The following is a 20696-nucleotide window of genomic DNA, read 5'->3' as shown; positions in this document are numbered from 1 at the left end:
ATCAGTAGCAGCATTGCCACCTTTGCAATAATTACGTATAAGCGCTCATTAATTGGCTGAACACATCTTAACTGCTGAGCTTGGGAAATTGTTGGCACCTGACTGCCTTAATTGCAGCTTATCTTTGGCTCCTCAGTGATTGTCAAATGCAATTTGCATGAAAAACACTATATAAAATGAAACAATTATTACACCACTTGTCAGCAACAGAATCGTATTATGCACCACGAGCCTTAACATTATCAGCACCAAATTTGAAAAAAGTGGCGGTTTTCAAATGTTCCTGCTGTGGTTTTCACACCTGATGATGATTGCAATGTGTTGCAATCGAAACGTCGTGAGAATTTTATTGTTTTACTTTTATTATTTCCCTTCTACGTGACTTTACCGAAAGAACCAAGAACAACACCCATATTATTGAAATGTCAAGTGGCAAGGCATTCGTCCCCGCAGTGTATTGACAGAGTGGGCGGGGGGGAGTTGCAACGATGGCCCCATACCTCGGATAACGCTGTTTATCCACCGAGCCCCATTCATTGCATCACCACACTCCATCACATGGGGATGGGTTGGGTGAAGGCGGGGGGGTGAAGGCAGGGGGGGGGTGAAGGCGGGGGGGGGGTGAAGGCGGGGGGGGGTGAAGGCGGGGGGGGGTGAAGGCGGGGGGGGGGGTGAAGGCGCGGGGGGGGGGTGTAGGCGGGGGGGGGGTGTAGACGGGGGGGGGGTGAAGGCGGGGGGGGGGTGAAGGCGGGGGGGGGGGGTGAAGGCGGGGGGGGGGGGCACGGAGGGTGGGCGGGACAGGGATGACGGGCGGGGCAGCCACGTCATCCAAGTTGCTGTGGGCGAAACCAAGTGCGGCGTAGGTGGCGATGGGAGGGATGGAGGGGGGGGAATGTGAAATTTCAATTTAACTCTGATCCCAATCAGTTGATCTAAACAAATGTTTCAACAGACGAACGTGGGATTCTTTTGTTCATGTTGGGGATATGACGACAACAAAAACACTTTTAGAAAAAAAAATAGTTCAGCTGCCGGAACTGCAGATGCGCTGTGCATTCGCTAGAGCTCCCGTGTCGCTGTGAACTCAACTTTCTGCTCCCCCCCCCCTCCTGCTACGAGTGAGATGAGAGGGCCGCGGCCACAACGTTCGCATCACTGGACGAGCTTTAGCTCCCAACTCACGGCGTCTGGAGCAGCATCATCACCACCACCTCCGACTGCCCTTGGCTGCACCCAACTGGGCGCTCGCAGTCGATCCGCTGGGAAGTTTTAAGCAAGAGGGCAACCCGAGTTGCACGGAACGGAGCGTTAGGCCAGGCACAGAAGATGTAGAGAGCCCAGCCTCTGCCTTGTCAAAGGAGACCACGTAACAAAAAACAACTTTTAACGCCCCCCCCGGTCCACGGCTCACAGCTCAGCTGACCAGCTCCCATCGCGGCGTCAACGTTAGCATGGCCGAGCACGGCACGTGTTCTCCGCAGCGCACGATCGCTGCCCTTCAGCTGACAACGCGAATACTGCTCGTGGCACTGATGGGGGCCCCAGCGTGCGCCAGCCTGTGGTCGACATCACCGGCCACCGAAGCCACTCCGGCCACGTCCATCTCACCCACGCAGCCGGAGGATGCGGCCACCGCCACCACCACCACGGGCCACCCGCCGGGTCACATGAGGCCACTGGGTTCACACGCCCCACCCGAGGCGGACGCGCCGTCGCTCGCAGCGATGCCCTCCCCGACCTCATTCTTCCACGAATTCGTGTCGCCCGGCCGCCCGGTGCTCTTCCGCGGCGCCGCGTTGCGCATGCCGGCGTTCTCGCGCTGGGCGGACGACGACTACCTGCGCGTCCGCTACGGCTCGCTCGAGGTGAGCGTCGAACTAGGCAAGAAGGAAAACCGCTCGGCGGGCGTCTACAGCAGCAGCCTGGCGTCGTTCCTGCGCTCGTTCGCGCTCGAGGACGTCTACATGGTGGAGAGCCTTCCCGTGGCAATGCGCGACGAAGTGTGGCCGCCCTCGTGCCTCGCGTGCGGAGGTCTCCAGCGAGCGCTCGTCGACTCGGTGCTCTGGCTCAGCGGCGGTGGCACCAAATCGGTGCTCCACTACGACTCGCTCGACAACATCATCTGCGTGCTCGCCGGACGCAAGCGCTTCTTCATGGCTGACCGCGCGGAGCTGGAGCGCCTTGCGCTGGACCACGCCGACGAGGCGTTCCTCGGGGTCGACGTGGACCGCGTGGATATGTACCGATACCCGGGGCTACGTCGCATGCGCTGGTACCGCGCCACGGTCGACGCCGGCGACTGCTTCTTCATCCCCTACAAGTGGCTCCATCAGGTGAACTCGGACGCGGGCAGGAGCCTAGCGGTGAACTTTTGGTTCGTGCACCTCCACTGGTTCAACCAGACGGACTGCGAGAAGACGCCGCAGCCGCCAGCGGCCCAAGACGTGCCTCTGAGCGACTACCAGATGGCGTCCACCTTGGAGCTGTTGAGGTCGCAGGTGCTCGAGGACTTTGAGGGTCGAGACGTGGTCACGCTGGGCGAGATGAAGGACTGGCTGCGGGGACGGGGCCAGACGAACGGCAGTGGGATTCTTGCGCGGTTATTCCAGGCCAGCGACAGGGATGGGGATGGCGCCCTCACCATGGAGGAGCTGTACGCAGCACCGGTTGAGATGTTCGCCTCTCTGCTGGGCGTCACCGGTGATGCGAAGACGGAGGATGACAATGTCCTTTCGCCTCTGCGGCAGGCAACTCACCCCCAAGCGCAGCAAACACGCACGTCTGATGAACTGTGAACACACACACATGAACACACACACACACCGCAACCACCACGCCGTGTGTGTCAGCGAATTCATCTTCTTGGTTCTTTCGGTAAAGTCACGTAGAAGGGAGATAATAAAATAATAAAAATTCAACATAATAAAATGCAATTCTCACGACGTTTCGGCCACAACGCAAGCAGCCGTGCTCAAGTGAAGAACAGGGCTGTCGGAAAAGCAGCGTCTGAATGAAGTTTTTCCGACAGCCCTGTTCTTCACCTGAGGACGGCTGCGTGCGTTGTGGCCGAAACGTCGTGAGAATTGTATGTTATTATGTTGAATTTTTATTATTTCCCTTCTACGTGACTTTACCGAAAGAACCAAGAAGATGAATCCCTGCAGTCACGAAAGCTTTAAATCGAAAAATGTCAGCGAATTCTGACACTTTCTGTAAATGATGAGTAACTAACAAATCAGAGATAACAGTGAGTGCCGGCTGGATGCTGATAAGAGCAATGTCGTATTCTACGGATTATAAGACGCGGTTTCCCTCTATTTCTGTTTTTTTAAAAAAAACTTTGGGTGTGTGCTTGACCAGATTTATACAACAAGTTTTTGGTGCGTTACTTTCCGTAGCGTCTCTTAACCCGTAATGTGATTTCTGGGGAGGAAAATGTGCGATGGAGATCATTGTACAGGGTCCTGCCACCACGCCCTCTGCAACGTTGCGTTCCACCGCGATGCTGTGTGTATAATGCACACGCAGCCTTGTTTTGAGACCTCCAATTCAAAGGAGTCTGAAATAACATGGCCACATGTTTCACTGTTTTCGTGGTCTGAGAAAAGTCGCTGTGCACATCGCACGGTGGCCATATGACTTTCAAGACAAGATGGGAGGGGGACCGAATTCTTCGGTCACAATGTTGCATTTTGTTTCTATCTATACCTTTTGCATTTGTCATGGATCCAGTTTATGCGCGTGGTGTCTGTCTACGTTACGTGTATTCATGAGGGAAGCGGTCGTGCAATGGTTAGCGCGCTGCTCAAAGCCAATAACAGTGAGGATTATTTTAATCTGTTCTGGGCCTCCCCTAGGTAGGCTCACACATTGTACTCGTTTGAGTGTGTAAACGTCGTCACTGGGGAGACAAAGGCGGCCGGGCGTGGTGCCGGCCACCCACCCACCCCTCGTGTGTCGTGCCGGCCACCCACCCACCCCTCGTGTGTCGTGCCGGGGTCTTCATAGGTGCTCGCTAACAGCACTTGCCCCAACATTCATTTAAGGCTATATGGGGGGTCTTTGTCTTTATCTTCATACTCTAATAGTCCTAATGATCATCCTAGACACAATTGCAATGACCATCTGATTGATTTGAAGTTTTACGTTACAATGTGAAATTTAAATGTGCAGCTTCGTAGTCGGTTGTCTTCATGCAGTTGTTTTATGTAGTGCGAAAATGGAGGGAGTGTTGCTAGCAAAATGGGAAGTAATTCAGCAACTGATTTTAAACTGCTTCATTGCTTGAGATGGAATGTGTACACTTACACGCTTACAAATGCATGCAAGCAGGTACTTGCATAAAGGCTTTTTATGAACATATCTTGAATGGGTGAATTTGTGAAGCATGGCTTAATTGGGTTTTTGTTTAATGCACACTTTTTTTTCTTCCTCACAAAGCTTTGCAAATGGAGTGACGTCATGACTTAAATACATTTTCAATTCAGAACTTTGGCAAGGAACCTGCATCGCTTTGTGTCAGAGATCGACAACCACAAGACATTTGAAATATGTATGTCCCTTTGATGTTCTTTTAACCACACTGGGTTGTTCACCTTGGGTAGTGCTTGTCACACGGTAATCGCACCACATTGTTTCATCGTCACAGTTTGAATATGCCAAATTAAGTGATACACCAAATTAAATAAAATGGGAGGTTGTGGTGCAGTAATTGGTGACATGGATGGTACTGTCAGCTCGCAACACTCGAGAATGTGGTTCCATCATGGGTTGGTTACATGGCTTAGCGGTAGCGCATCTGCCACTTTTTCCAGATGTTCACGATTTGAAACCAGTGCCCGCCTGGGTGATTACTGTTGGCTTAATAAGCGTAGAAATACACACCGTCTACTTCACGGTGGACGTAAATAATCCCAAGATGTTAGTGTAAACCGTTGGTTTATTTTTGGCACAGGTAAAAGCCATTCCGCATTAGTCACGATCCGAATTTTGGAAAAAATACTAATATGGATTATATAACAATTGTTACCCCTGTTGCAGAGGTCGCAAACGGGTTTTGATTCCTTACCCGTACCCGGCCGCACCAGGGTCGCAAATGGGTACCCGTACCCGGCCAGGTACGGGTTCCCGTTCCCTACCCGTACCCTACCCGAAATGAGTGACAAACGGTTACTCACCAGTGACTCACGGCTTACCTGTACCCGTACCCGGACGCACCAAGGTCGCAAACGGCTACCCGTACCCGTACCCGGCCGGGTACGGGTAGCCGGGTATCGGGTAGGGTACGGGTATCGGGTACCCGGTTGCGACCTCTGCCCTGTTGCAAAAAACCTGGCAGGACTCTCCTGAAAAATTGTAATGAGACTTGATGAGGCTTCCCTGAGTAGAGCATAATAATCATAATTTATATTTGATGGTTGTCTGGATTTGAACCCAGGACCTGTTGGGTGCCCGCTGAGTATTCTGACGTGGTATTTGCTCACTGAGCCACCCAGCAACCTCTGTTAATAAATAGAAACAATATACATTCACAGACTGCTTAAAATTGACGGTGTTTGCTAAATTTGGAATTCATAATATCGGTATTGGTACGGAGTGGTGGTGCAATTATCACTGCACCGAACTGTAAACCCAGTGACCTACGTTTCATTCCCGGTCATGACTAACATCAGTGGCGAGTGATATCTGAACTGGTCCCAAACCCGCACAGACAAAAACGATCAATCCCCATCATGCCTAGCATGGCAAGGCCTTTATTCAACAGTGGTTTGAAAAAGGGGTGGGGAATATGGATATTTATCCCCCCCATACTCGTCAAGGGACTTGAGCAATGATAAGGAGGCTTGTATCGGGTTGTATACAAGGTCCAGATATATAATGTAGTCGTGTACTGTGATGGCTGTCAAACATGCAAGAGCAGACCCTGTCTCCCCTACCAAGGAATCCGTGATATGTGGCAGTCCAGCTATTGAAATTAAGCCGTTGAATTAAAATTAAGCTATTGAAATAACAGTTACTAAAGGAAGTTATCAGATGAATAGTTACGTTTAAATAAAGATGGGGTGTTGGATATTGAAAATTCTTAACTAACAAAGAAAGGTGAAGATGGTGATGAGCCTTTTTAAATCCTTTATATTAAGTTCGCTTGCTTGCTTCGGACCGTGCAAATCTTTCAGTCGTTTTTTAACCCACTTCCCGAGATCCAATAGAGCTGACATTTTCCACACAGACTCGCTGTGCGTGACAATTAATGTTCGTGAAAAAATTTTCCAAAATTGTACACTTCTTAGGACAAAAATATTATATTTAATTACCAATTGCTTAATGGTGCAATGCAATCATCTGACCCATAGGTGGCAGCCATCTCAAGCCAGAGGACGAGAGGACTCTAGCCGCCACGCATATAAAGGATTTATAGTGAAAAACTTTGTTTTTACGGGCTATACTTATTGTAGAACTAGTAACGTCATGTCACGAGACACCCCTTCAGAATTCTCGCAAGAGCAGTTCATTCCGTCATGTTACTGGATGGACCACGGAAGCGGATATCACAGAGCGACCTCTGAAATCCCTTCAGGTGTATTCAGATCCACACGGTAGGGAGCAGTTCCATTCCCACACATTCTGCGACAGGGAGAGATGTGCATCAAACGGTAGTTAAACTGATACATTTCGCAGAACTGGAATCGTCCATAAATTAAGTGCAATGGCTTGACATCTCACAGTGAATCGTGAAATCCCTTTATAAAAAAGCGTTTAAACTGGCCATGATTGTACTGTACAGGCAAATCTCAATTACTTGCACATCAGCCATTCAAAATAACTTCAAATCGACATTTCCATTAAAAACATGTTGTTTTTGGCCTCTGTATGCTTGCATTCGAAGAAAGGGCCTTGCTGTGCGTTGAGGGTGATTGGCGGCGGTGCGGGGCAACAGACCGCTGGCAGGGTAGAGTACTGTATATATTTTTAGGTTTTACTATTGGCTTCTTACACTCGGGGGAAACACCACGTCCAGTGTTACCCGTGCAAAGTACACAACAACAACAACAGCCGCCATTCGCCACGAAGTAGCGGTGACGTCACCACGGCGCCTGTGCCAGGCCAGGTGCACTTTCGAGGCCACGCGAAGTGTCCACATCGCCACGGCGCCTGTGGCAAGCGAGGTGCAATCTTGATTTGAAGCTTTCGTGACTGCAGGAATCCATACTCTGGTTCTTTCGGTAAAGTCACGGAGGTAGAAATAAAATAAAATAAATCACGACGTTTCGATCGCAACACAAGCGACCGTCATCAGGCGGAATCTATACAGCAGGACAACTGCTGATTTCGGAGAAAGATCTGTTAACAACAAGAGCAAATCTAGAGCTTATAAAGGGTTTTGGTGGGCTCTACCCCATGGGTAAGTGGGCGGAGCGTGAGAAAATTAGCATGTCAATGGTACAGGATGCAGCAGCATTGGCTGTCGCGCTGTGAGACAGGGGGGGGGGGGAGTTGGGCACAGGTAATAGATGGAAGGTAGAGAGAAGCTGGGTTAGTGATGCTAATGTTAGAAAAGCGAGGTGCACTTTGAGGCCGCGTAAAGTCTCGAGGGCTCGTTGACATGAGGTCACGGGACAGACCCAGGTGCCATGGGTCGACTGAGTGAGATGACTGGCAGATGCACCAGCTATGTCCCCTCCTGTGCCAACTTGCTGGATTTTATCCGCCCGGCGCTCCGCTTGTTGTTGTGAGCGATGCTCCTCCGCCCTCCGCTGTTGCTGGAGGGCGACTGCCTGCAACTGACCAGTAGTGTCCTTCACGAGCCTCCTCCATAGAGGCCGATCTTGACACCGCTGGTACCAGTCTTAGGCAAGTCCACTCAGCTCCGCATCTTGTACCGCATCAGTCGATCTCCAGCCTATGTCGTGCCCGTTTAGCCCCCCCCCTCTATCCGGCCAAACAGAAGCTGCTTTGGCATGTGGTGACTGGGTATGCGGGCTCCATGACCCATCCAACGCAGCTGTACCAGCCGGAGGAGCTCACTGATGGGAATGTGTCCAGTTCTTGCAAGTATTCGTGAGCAAAGGGGCCGTCCATAAATGACGTCACGCGATTTTGGACGATTTTGACCCCCCCCCTTCGTCACACGGCGTCACAAAAAGTTAGACCCCCCCTCATATATGACGTCACAAAGCTATGCCCCCCCCCAAAAAAAAAAAACATGCTTCAAATCGCTTTAAACTATTGTCATTGTAGTGCGTATTTAATGTGGCGCTGATGTTGTAGGAGAAAACATGTATTACAAAGTCTATTTAATTAAGTAGAACGTGTTGTCTATATTTATTTAAAGTTGCTCATTTTGATGTGACGTCACATTTCTCAAACGCCCCCCCCCCCCAGGTGCGTGACGTCATTTATGAACGGCACCCAAAGTGCAGATACATACGTGGTAGCACACACACGCACACAAAAGACATACACCATATCCCTAGTCCTCCGATGCTCCTGCCTCGCTTTGTGGGATTGCCCAGACCCCTTTTTTACACGCCTACGGCATGGTGAACAAACCGTACTGTGTGCTCATGTTCGAAAATAGTTGCAAGCAGTATTTGTTGGCATTCCGTTATCCCCCCGAGACTTCAAGACAGTCGCAGGCAGCGTTGTGTTACCCGTTTCTCCGATTGGCACGGTTGGTTGCATACGGTGCGAAAGAAGTTCAACATACAGTACCTAGGTAATAAAAATAAAACATAAAATAATTCTCACGACGTTTCGGCCACAACGCAAGCAGCCGTCCTCAGGTGAAGACCAGGTCTGTCGGGGAGACAGCTGTCGTGAGAATTATTTTATTATGTTTTATTTTTATTATTTTATTATTTCCCTTCTACGTGACTTTACCGAAAGAACCAAGAAGATGAATCCCTGCAGTCACGAAAGCTTTAAATCGAAAAGTACCTAGGTACTTACGTGAACTTTTCGGAGGGCTCGACAACAAGGGTATGGTTCGGGAGATCGGTTTGGTGCCACTGACTCGTGAAGTCGCACAGATACATGGATATTTACGCGGTCTAACAAAAAAAAAACCCCTGTATTGTAAATGGGAGGATGTTGTTGGTTGACCCACACGTGGGAGCGTGGAGGTGGAATGTCAACTGCCTGGAAGAGGCGTTTATGGAGATTTTTTAAAATTAAGATCGCCCCCTGGTGGTGAAATCAGCCCTCGGCAATTTGACGGTGAAAAGGTGAGAATAAAAAAATATGTAACTTTTTAGTTTGTATTCCCTCCGTCAGATTTTTTTCCCCTTGTCCGTTCATCTCCCTTCTCCAGGTATCTCCTTCATCGTCGAGGTTTCTCCAGGTATGAACGCTGTATCCTCACCTTACGCACACACATCTGTTAGGCGCCTCGTCCTATCTATGCACGTGCCCATTTTTATTTTACACGAATTTATTTAACTCACTCTGTTGTTATTGTCGTTCTCGTATCCTCAAATCTTGTAACTCTATTTTAACCCACTTTCCAATGTGGTATCGACTGCAAACTTGGTATACTTATGTCATGCTGATGACAATACTATATTATATCATTAAAACTAAAATAAATATTTTAAAACATCTTATTGATATGTTATGTTTCGGCTTGGGTCTAATTGTCCACGCTCAGGTCACGTTGGCTGTAAATCACCACGGCTCCCTTGCGTTATGGCAAGCTTCGGGGCTACTTCCTGGAGTCGTGGAGTTCTGCCATTACTCGTACGGTACATTTCATTAAAGCGTGTTTAAAAAAAGTATTTTTAAATATTACTTATGAGTCGATCATTGTTGCCCACATCCTCACACCTGAATATTTCTGTATCATACGAACGCCCAGCAACTCCCCGGCATCTCCCCCTAAACGTCATTAGAGGGAGCCCTGTGACCGTGGCCACATCACACTGTGCAGTGCACGGTGAGAGCTGCTCCATGTTAGGCCATTGAGCCCAGCTCACAGAGGGGAGTTTCAAATCCGCAATGGTGGTGGTCTATCCCGTATCCAGGAACTGCGATTGAAGAGAGGAGTTTTCAGGCTTTTTTTTCTTTTCAGCATATTCAAACTTCTGAATTCGTGTGAATGTAAAAATAAATCTCATTTAAAAACACTCATATTAAGGACGCTGTCTTTCCGACAGCCCTGTTCTTCACCTGAGGACGGCTGCTTGCGTTGTGGCCGAAAAGTCGTGAGTATTTTATTATGTTTTATTTTGTATTATTTTATTATTTCCCTTCTACGTGACTTTACCGAAAGAACCAAGAAGATGAATTCTAGATTTGAAGCTTTCGTGACTGCAAGGATTCATACTCTTATGTTTTTTCGGTAAAGTCACGTAGGTAAAAAAAAATAATAAAAGTACTTGATACAGCAAGCGTGCTGTGACGGTTCCACCTGAAGACGGAAGCTTGTGTTGCCTCCGAAACGTCGTGATTTTTTTTATTTTACTTTTATGAATTTTAATTTATTTTTCTACGTGACTTTACCAAAAAAACATAAGAGTAAGAAGATGAATCCCTGCAGTCACGAAAGCTTTAAATCGATATTTAAAACTAATATTAAGGTTTAGTCTTTATGATATTTTCACAATCAATGAGCTAGCACATCTGGTGTTCTCGTTTCAAAAAATTCCGATGCGTTACCATAAAGTGAAGAAGCATGCTTAGCCACTGGCAAAACAAGATGAAGCGTGGGTGGGTCTGTGCCTCTGTCAGGGATTCACCAAATGAGCATGTTAGAGTACACAACATTTGCCATTGAAATCCTGGGTTCAAGCAGCGGGTTTGAGTGTCTCTCTTGTGGCTCATAGTGGCAGTGCAAATCCAACTCGGTTCCGTTTCCAAGATAAGGCTGCAACCGTAATATAACCAAGTCCTCCAGTGTAGTGAATTTGATGTAAGTGTGATCACCATTGGTTTGCCAAAAAATTACAAATATACACGTTCAATTCTAGATTTGAAGTTTTCGTGACTGCAGGGATCCATACTCTTTGGTTCTTTCGGTAAAGTCACGTAGGTATAAAATGAATAAAATCACGACGCTTCGGGCGCAACACAAGCGTCCGTCATCCGGTGGGACAACCACAGCAAGAAACTAAATTGCTGAAGTGGGCACAATGGCTGCTGGAGCACTCCCTTCCCCCCCTCTCTATCTCACACCCCTTGCTGCCCCTCCCCCTCTCTCTTACCTATAGAGCCTCTTGCTACGGCAGCTCTTTTGCCCACTTCAGCAATTGTTTCTTGCTGTGGTTGTCCCACCTGATGACGGACGCTTGTGTTGCGCCCGAGACGTCGTGATTTAATTAATTGTATTTTATACCTACGTGACTTTACCGAAAGAACCAAAGAGTAAGGAGCGTTCATTCGACGTTATTCAATGCAGTCCAACGCGTGTTCATTCGGGCACTGATGCTGCAGCGTAGATCTCCTTCTGACGCAAGGCCTACTTTACCATGTATACTTGTTCGTATATGGAAAACATGTATACATACTTGCTGGTACAGGCAGACCCCGCTTAAGATGCGTTTTTGGAGAGGTGAGCACGAATGGAATCAGCGTTAAAAGGGGTCGTTATACCATTGTGTAAATGGGGATACGGTCCCTGCAGCGTTATTTCTTTCGTACGAGCAATATGTGAAGGCTTATTTGGGGTATTGATAATAGCGCTGCTAATAATACACATGGTAAACATTACTTGGTAAGAAAATTTAATGATTTATAATAACAATCGGTATTATATTTAGATTTAAAGCTTTCGTGACTGCAGGGATTAATATTCTTGGTTCTTTCGGTAAAATCACGTAGAAGGGAAATAATAAAATAATAATCTAAAATTCTCACGACGTTTCGACTGCAACACAAGCAATCAAAAATGATGATTGTTTGTGTTGCAGTCGAAACGTCGTGAGAATTTGTATTGTTTTTATCTTCTTATTATTTTATTATTTCCCTTCTACGTGACTTTACCGAAAGAACCAAGAATATGAATCAGTATTATGTGCTGCAAGTGCATTCTACTATACTCCTACATGGCAGGTTTAAGGGGCTGCTGTGTAGAGAAGAGCTTCAGGACGTCCTTTGTGTTGAAGTTTCTATGCAGGTGAAGCCTGAGACTCTATCCTGGTCTCGTGAGTTCCCCAATTCCCTAAAACAATGCAATGTGACCACGATTCGTTGGGGACTGACTGACTCCAGAATGTACGTCTCTCTCATGGGCTGAGTGAATTGTGGAGGTGGGCACGTTTCGTCGGCTGCGCGTTCTCAATCGTGAGCGCTTTTTTGATTTTTCTCATAAAAATGTTCTCTAGAGAGCACTAAAACGATCAGCGTCTTGTGGGTTGGCGCCAAGCGAGGTCTGCCTGGATATGCACGTTTGTTAATTGTGAATTGAATTGTGGATATGCGCTGGATTAATGTGCTTTCATTTTCAAGAAGTGATGCCCCATTTTTTTTTGTGGTCTTACTTCCCACCTTTTCGCATACTCACTCTTACCCATTTAGTGTACTGCATGCTTTCTCACGACAGCCCGACTCCTGCACCGTCTCAACTCATTCAATCTCCCCCCTCAATTCAAATTTGGTATCCGTGGTCCTGCTGACTCATCCTTATCCTGCACAATTACCTCTCAGTTGCAGTCATATCTTTGTTTTTTCTTATATTTGGAAAAACATTTTTGGGAATAATTCACACATTTTTTAAAAGTGCATATGACATGTTTTTTTATTAGATATTGGCATAAAACACGACTAAGATTCAAATATTTTACCATTGTGAAGGAAATACTCTCCTTTTAACAAACTGTCCAATTCACAACGTAATTTTTTTTTCACTTGCGAGCAAAATGCTTGTTTTCTCATGAGCAAAATATGTAATGGAGTACAGTGATTACGTGAAGTGAACTCACTTGAAACAACCGCTTAGCTAATTTGCTGCATAATTAATATATTTTTTATTGCATTTGGTGGCAACAAATTACGTGATTTGTAGTTACTGCGATTTAACCAACATGGAGTGAAATTTAACGAATAAAAATCCATGCAAAGCAATTTTTTCAAGTGATTGTCTGGTCTTGTGTTCATGCGATTGCTTTGTCTGATAGTGGGATCTCTACTGTCTCGAAAAGTTTTGTTTGTGTGATGCTGAATTCAACTGCCTGCAAAGACTGAATCAAGCTCGATTGCGATTGACATTAGAATCATTGTCTTCACTCCAGGGTTGGTAAAAACGAGCGTTATATTTTAAAAACATTAATTGTGTAGAAATTCTGCAGTGGTAATCATGTTACGACATGAAGGATCCATTCACAACATTTTCAGTGTCATAGAAAGACCTTTGACATGCAGAAGGAAAAATCAGAGGGGGTGGGGGGGGGGGTGCACATTCCCACACGTCCTTTAACAAATATAAATCCGTCGCATGACATTCAACGCCATAATGTTTCATAACTTTCCAACAATGGAATTAAGCCAACACTTTGGAAAGTAAAAAAAAACTAACGTAATTTTATGTTTGTAATCAATGGTGACTGGTATGAAGCCATAGACGAACTAATATTTGTGCACATAGTTCAACCATGAGTTTGCGACCTGAATTCCAACCCGAGGCCACCTGGCCACTCAAAAATGAGCACCTTCTGATGAGTGAGAAACCCAAAATCAATTAACGATTGATGTTCTTGACCACCACCATTTTAACCAATTCCAGAGAGGGGTTCGCCATAATATGGGCATCCGTTCGAGAGGTGGCCAAGTGGATTTAGAAGCCAGGGTGCTGAGCTGTCCTGGTGGCTTTAGAACTTAGGGTGCTGAGCTGTTCTGGTGTTCAAATCCAGGCAGCTGTCTGTGGTTCAACTGGTTCCTCTCAAGTCAGTTGATGGCCTCAACCCGGTCACCATTAACTGGTTCTGCACTTAATTGGGTAAATTACCCAAGAAAATAATTTAGACAACGGGCACCCTTCATTTTGTCCATTTTTGAGCACGCATCTTTAAGTTCCAAATAATGCTCACAGTTATCAGGGTCAATTGGTTGAGGATTTCTGCACCGTATTTTAAAGCTTCGAATGTTGCATTTATTATCTTCTGGCTCTACGCAAATAGCTTTATTAATCTCCTTGCTTCTCCATGCATTTTGTAGTAAACGAGGTTTGTGATAGACTGAGCTTGAAAGGATCGTTGTTTACAAAAAAATAACAAACATACCGTGAAATAAAGACAGACGACACACAAACACCATCACATGGCAATTTACATATTTCTACCACTGCGTACTCTCATAGCACACACTCGAGCTGACACAACCTCTCATTGGATTATATAGCATGCATCTATCCTCTGCTACTCTCACTACACTCCCAATTATCGATAAAATATCATTGAACTTCAGCAAAAGTATATAATAACAATAATGGAAACTACACTCACAATATAAAATTAAGAACTGCTATAAAATTCTATAATATTTACTTACAGTATGGGTAAAATCTAATACAACTATAGGAAGTGTTTGCCACAAGTGAACCCACAATACCTTGCTGATATCATCAAGGAGCATAAACCATCACACGAACTCCGGTCATTCCTTACAGCGGCTTTTGGTTGGTCATCGAACAAAGACGATAACTGCCTCGCGTGTTTTTAAATGCGCTTCGGCGGCCATATGGAACGCAATTCCTTCCGATATTAGAAAGCCACTGGAGTTGTCCACTTTTAGTACTAGATTGAAAACTAATTTCTTTAGAACCACTTTTTGTGTTTAGTTTATTGTCATTCCCCAGCACCTCCAATTGGCAGGGTTGTTCACGTACGGTACGAAAGAAGTTCAACATACGTCATGATGCCTGCCGACATGTCATTAATTAAAGTGTTATTTAGCCTGCTTATATTTTTATCAATGTTTCTGAATCAAAATAATAGTTCTGGACTATTTTCTTTAAGTCTTCATTAATCATTCAGAAAGTGAAAAACCATATGGAATGTGTCTTATTTGCTGTCTTTGGTGACTGGACTGAAACCAACGATGGCCAAATCTGGCTGCTCAATAACATTTTTTTTCAATCAATGACATCATCTCAGTTCTTCACACATTAGCTCCCATGCCACGAGGCCACGTCAGCTGAATTCATTCTCAATGCGTTCCATGATCTCTTCCTCTTCAGAGTCGTAGGTTATGCGGTTGGGGTGCAGGCCACTTGATTGCTGCTCCTGCTGCTTGTCGCTGGGTGGCTCAGTGGCATTATCTGCACAGCACGTGGCCACTCGTGACTGAAAATATAAAAAAAAGATCATTTTTGGACGAATAAACTTTAGTGGATGTTATTGTCGTGCATGGGATGCGTGACCATTTTAATATTTATACAAAAACATTACCTATGGAATTATTCATGCTACCTTGTAACAATGTGGCAGCATGGTGCAGTAGTGTCTCATAATACTGGTAGGAACCTCCTGGTTACACCAGCCCACAGGGGATTATTGTGTCCGTCCGTCCGTCGTGCAGGGAGAGGCTGGGTGGGGAGGGAGGGGCTGGGTGGGGAGGGGAGGGTGGGGAGGGGCTGGGTGGGGAGGGAAGGGTGGGGAGGGGCTGGATGGGGAGGGGAGGGTGGGGAGGGGCTGGGTGGCGAGGGTGGGGAGGGGCTGGGTGGGGAGAGTGGGGCTGGGTGGGGGGTAGGAGGGGTGGGACTGGGTGGGGAGGGGCTGGTCACCCCGTGGTGCCCTTATAAAACTCAACATTTAACCTACTCACGCCGGCTTGTGCCCGCCCTCACAGTCGGGCATATTTGCGGAGTACACCACGCCGCCGTTGACCCTGGCCATTGACCGAGCAACCCAACGTTCCTACCAGCTCCCTCCGCAGGAATGTGTTCATTATCTCCACCACATGCAGTGCGCGACGGCCCTCATCCACAAGTATATTTGCAAAGGCCTGCACATGCACACAACAAAGTGGATTCGTCTTGTGAGTGATCTACCATACGTTTAGTGATCTACGGGCATCAGATGAAAAATATATATTATCCTAACCCAGGTCCTTACAAAACTCTCACCCGAACCAAAGTGGATCACTGGGAGATGACAATCAGAAGAAATTCGATTTTAAGCTGTCGTGACTGCAGGGATTCACGTAGAAGGGAAATAATATTTTATTATTTCCCTTCTACATGACTTTACCGAAAGAACCAAGAATAATCAGAAAAATACCAAGTTGTTTGAGATTAGTGTAGGATTTTGGCAGGTAGGTTACTGTCATAGAATTAGGATATGTTTTTAAACGACATCTTAAAACATACCTTTTTAGATTGGCTTTTAATTATGATGTCCTGATTGTGTGCTTATTAACATTTTCATGATCATTTTAGTTCATTGTGGGATATATGTTTCTAACTTATTCATCTTATTGTTATTTAAATAGTGTCAGTCGCTCGTAATTTGTCTCGTAAAGCACTTTGTATTGTATTTTATGTACGAAATGTGTTCGGCACGATGCCTGACGTTTCTCTCCACGTGCTGCGAGCTTCGGTTCCTAAATGAGCTCCTGGCATGTGCAGTGAGATTTCGGAAATACTGCTGAACGACAGGCAGTACCACCAAATGACACGTGGAAGAGTTGACATGTAAAATTTTAAGGTGTTTGAATGAAGACATGGGCTAATAGGGCACAGGAACAGTTTCCATTAATCTTGATTTGAATATTTCGGGACTGCAGGAATCCATACTCTTTGCTTATTTCGGTAAAGTCACGTAGGTATAAAATAAAATAAATCACGACGTTTCGGGTGCAGTCTGCATCAGCAGCAGACCATGCTTTCCCACCTGATGACGGAAGCTTGTGCTGCGCCCCGAAACGTTGTGCTTTATTTTATTTTATACCTACGTGACTTTATCGAAAGAACCAAAGAGTAACGTTTCCATGAACACACACTGGGTGGCAAGCCGATGCATTCCCATGTTCCAGCACGCACAGACATCTGTTGGGACGTGAAAACTTCCAGTCAGCCCTGCCCACAGATATCCCTGGCGATGCTGACCATTAGCGGGCACCCTGGTCATGGCAGTGACGTGGGAATATAAAATCAGAAAAAATATGTACCGTATCAAGCAAGCCATTGCATGCATTCCCTAGTTAGGAATTAGGAATGTTTCACGCATGACGCTACTATTCCAAGGTCCTGCCTTAGATTTGGGCCGTGGTATATGCACCTGGCCTGGACCTTCCCAAAGTCGACTTAGCCGAAGATGTAAACAACACTGGAGACAAAGGTGGCCATGCTGGAACTTTCCCGAAAACTATAAAAGACCAAACAGGGCTTGTGTGTCGTGCGTGTTATTAGTCTTGAAAAAGAGACCACGCTTTGGATGTTAAATGGATTTGCTTAAGTGTTTACTAATGATTAACAGAGTTTAACATTTCAGCTCATGACATTTGGCTTAGCTATTAGATTGCGTTGGTTATTTATTTCACATTCCAGCGTGAACCAGATCTTTGCTTTGTAGCAAGCCACTAGAGGCTGCTTATTATGGATAGAAATATTGGCATCCCGGCATTTTTTTATTGGGATTTAGTCATCAGATCTCCAAATGGAAGATATGCTGTGAACAACAAAAAATTATGAGAGATCAACACTGAAAATAAGGATGAAGGAATTGAAGTTGGTGAGCGTTACACACTCACCGCCATAAACAGCTAGCAAAACCGCCACTCGTAACTTACCACTAACCTTAATTAACTAGCGAGCTTGCCATTAGGACTGGTCCTCCTACTCCCGCTAACCATAGTTAACCAACCGAGAAGCTATTAGTACTAGGGAGCCGTCCATAAATGATGTCACGCGATTTAGGACGATTTTTGACCCCCCCCCCCCATCGTCACACGGCGTCACAAAAGTCAGACCCCCCCCCCCTCAAATATCACGCCACAAAGCTCTGCCCCCCCCCCCCCCCACAAAAATAAAACATGGTTCAAATCGCTTTAAACTATTGTCATTGTAGTGCGTATTTAACGTGGCGCTGCACTCTGATGTTGTAGGAGAAAACATTAATTAAAAAGTACATTTAATTGAGTAGAACGTGTTGTCTATATTTATTTAAAGTTGCGCATTGTGATGTGACGTCACATTTCTCAAACACCCCCATCCCCCCTCGTTACACATCGTCACAAATGTCTGACCCCCCCCCTCCCAGGTGCGTGACGTCATTTATGGACGGCCCCCTAGCCATAACAATAACGAACTTGCTAGTCAACTGGGGTGTGTTTAGTTTCTTTTCCTTCCCCCGCACCTCCGGTTGGCTGCGTACGGTGCTAAAGAAGTTCAACGTACATTCATACAAATGCTCGCCCTGACCCACAGGGATCGGCCACCTGCCGCCGCTCCGGAAGCGCTCTTTAAGGACCGCTGCGTGACGTCACTTATGAATTAACACCGCATCGTATTCACACGCATAGCGGCTCTTGAAATATTTAGTAAACATTTTTTTTACCGAATTCGAAACAAAAAAATTATCTTAGAGTTATTTTTTGGTTGCCGACCCCGGGCTTAAGCCTTATCCAACTGGTTAAACCATATTCTTGGTTTTTTTCGGTAAAAGTCAAATAAAAATCACGACGTTTCGGAGGCAACACAAGCTTCCGTCTTCAGGTGGAACCGTCACAGCACGCTTGCTGTATCAAGTAAGAGTTAAACCAGTTTAATGACAAGTTTATGACGATTAGGTGCATGAGTGATTAAGCTAATGTCTAAGATGATGATGACGCTGATGACGTTGCAAATGCCTCTTCAATTAGGCTACCAAGTTTTACATTTTTTGTTTATTAAAAGAAAGTGTCCCATATTAAAATCAGAACCAATTATTTGATAATGCTGTGTTGGCAGTAGTGCACAAGCACAGTTAAATACATCATCACACTCCTCAACAACACTGCCCCAAAATAACAAAAGTATAACTCGAAAAAAATATACCGGCGACGTTGCAGGCAACTTACTTAATTAATACATTTTGTTGGAGCAGTCAACACCTGATGACGGTTGCTTGTGTTGCTTCCGAAACGTCGTGATTTAATGTATTTTTCTTTTTTTAACCTACGTGACTTTACCGAAAAACCCAAAGAGTATGGACCCTTGCAGTCACAAAAACTTCCAATCTAGAATGTACTAAACTGACATGAATCCCGATGAAAATCGAAATTCAGTCATTCGTGTACACCCCAGACACCCCCCCCACCCCCCAGACCTCACACAACGTACCTCACCGTCCCCACTGACTCGCTCATCCCGCGCCGACTCTTCTCCGTCGGAGCAGACCTGCAGGCGCGCCAAACCTTCGGAGATAAACGCAGCGTCGGCCGCTGCCTGCGCGACCCGCGGCTCCCGAACGCCGGTTCCGGGGAGGGCAGCATCGGGGCACTTGGGGGCAGCGCCCGTAGAGCTGCCCTTACAGCTGATCCCACCGCCCATGCGTAAAGAGCGCGGATGAACGAGTCTGCAGGCGGAGCGCGCCGGGCAATGTGGGACCCCCCCCACCCCCGGTGGCTGCGATGATGAAAACAACGTCGCGAGGCCAGTCCAACAAGTGAGCCTCGGCGCGCGCTCTTTGTGAACGAACTTAATGCTGACCATACTCCCCGGATCCACAAGACGCACGCACATCACGCTTCAGTCAAAGCAAAAACGGCGTACGCAGAACTCCATTCTGTCGAGACACGTGAGTTAAAGAGTCGTGGTTTAGTCCATTATACCATTGCCTTTCCAGATCAATAGTTTGAAACGACAGTCGTTTTATTGTAAAGCAAGCAAACTCTGGACCGGTTGCGATCTTAGGGGCCGTCCATAAATGACATCACGCGATTTTGGACGATTTTTTACCCCCCCCCCCCCGTCGTCACATGGCGTCGCAAAAAGTCAGACCCCCCCTCAAATATAACGTCACAAAGCTCTGTCCTCCCCCAACATATATATAAAACATGCTTCAAATCGCTTTCAACTATTGTCATTGTAGTGCATATTTAATGTGGCGCTGCACTCTGATGTTGTAGGAGAAAACATTTCTTAAAAAGTATATTTAATTAAGTAGAACGTGTCGTCTATATTTATTTAAAGTTGCGCATTTTGATGTGATGTCACATTTCTCAAAACCCCCGCCCCCTCGTCACAAATGTCTGACCTCCCCCCCCCTAGGTGCGTGACGTCATTTATGGACGGCCCCTTATGGGTCTCGTCAGCAGTTGGATTTGTTAAAACAAACGGACGTTATTGGCTGCATGGGACCCTCGTTCAATGCAAAATAAAACGAATACCATACACACTTTGGGGGTCATTTTGAAATTAAAAAAGTGTTTTCTAATTGAGAGCTGATGGTGCTATGGAGATCAGTTTTCCACAAGATGAATATGAATGCACTAAATTTCGATTTCAAGCTTTCGTGACTGCAGGGATTCATCTTCTTGGTTCTTTCGGTAAAGTCACGTAGAAGGGAAATAATAAAATAATAAAAATAAAACATAATACAATTATTCTCACGACGTTTTGGCCACAACGCAAGCAGCCGAAAGAACCAAGAAAATGAATGCACTACTTTTTTTTAAAAAAATGGGAGAAAAAGATGTCTGAAGATGATCCTGAACGGCCGGTGGTGTCTTCTGTCCTCTGGACGGAAAACCCTCTTTCAGAAAGACAATTCTAAACCACTGGATTG

General features: G+C 46.2%; 2 protein-coding genes across 2 annotated transcripts; one reads left to right on the top strand and one right to left on the bottom strand.

The window, feature by feature from the left end:
• Nucleotides 1–903: 903 nt before the first annotated feature.
• On the top strand, nt 904–4711 carry LOC144737433 (bifunctional peptidase and arginyl-hydroxylase JMJD5-like). The gene has a single exon (XM_078620127.1). It carries the CDS (start codon nt 1452–1454, stop codon nt 2793–2795), a length of 1344 nt encoding a protein of 447 aa, XP_078476253.1. The 5' UTR covers nt 904–1451; the 3' UTR covers nt 2796–4711.
• Nucleotides 4712–14904: 10193 nt separating this feature from the next.
• Nucleotides 14905–19773, bottom strand: LOC144737429 (uncharacterized). The gene is made up of 2 exons (XM_078620111.1): nt 19250–19773; nt 14905–15272 (listed from the first exon to the last, which is right to left on the bottom strand). The coding sequence occupies exons 1-2, from the start codon at nt 19649–19651 to the stop codon at nt 15120–15122; spliced, it is 555 nt and encodes a 184-aa protein (XP_078476237.1). The 5' UTR covers nt 19652–19773; the 3' UTR covers nt 14905–15119.
• Nucleotides 19774–20696: the final 923 nt, after the last annotated feature.

The sequence above is a fragment of the Lampetra planeri genome, chromosome 3 (assembly GCF_965212315.1).
Source record: "Lampetra planeri chromosome 3, kcLamPlan1.2.h2, whole genome shotgun sequence".
Taxonomy (NCBI): Eukaryota; Metazoa; Chordata; class Hyperoartia; order Petromyzontiformes; family Petromyzontidae; genus Lampetra; species Lampetra planeri.
Note: the sequence above shows the minus strand (reverse complement) of the source record. Positions and strands in the feature narration are given on the sequence as shown.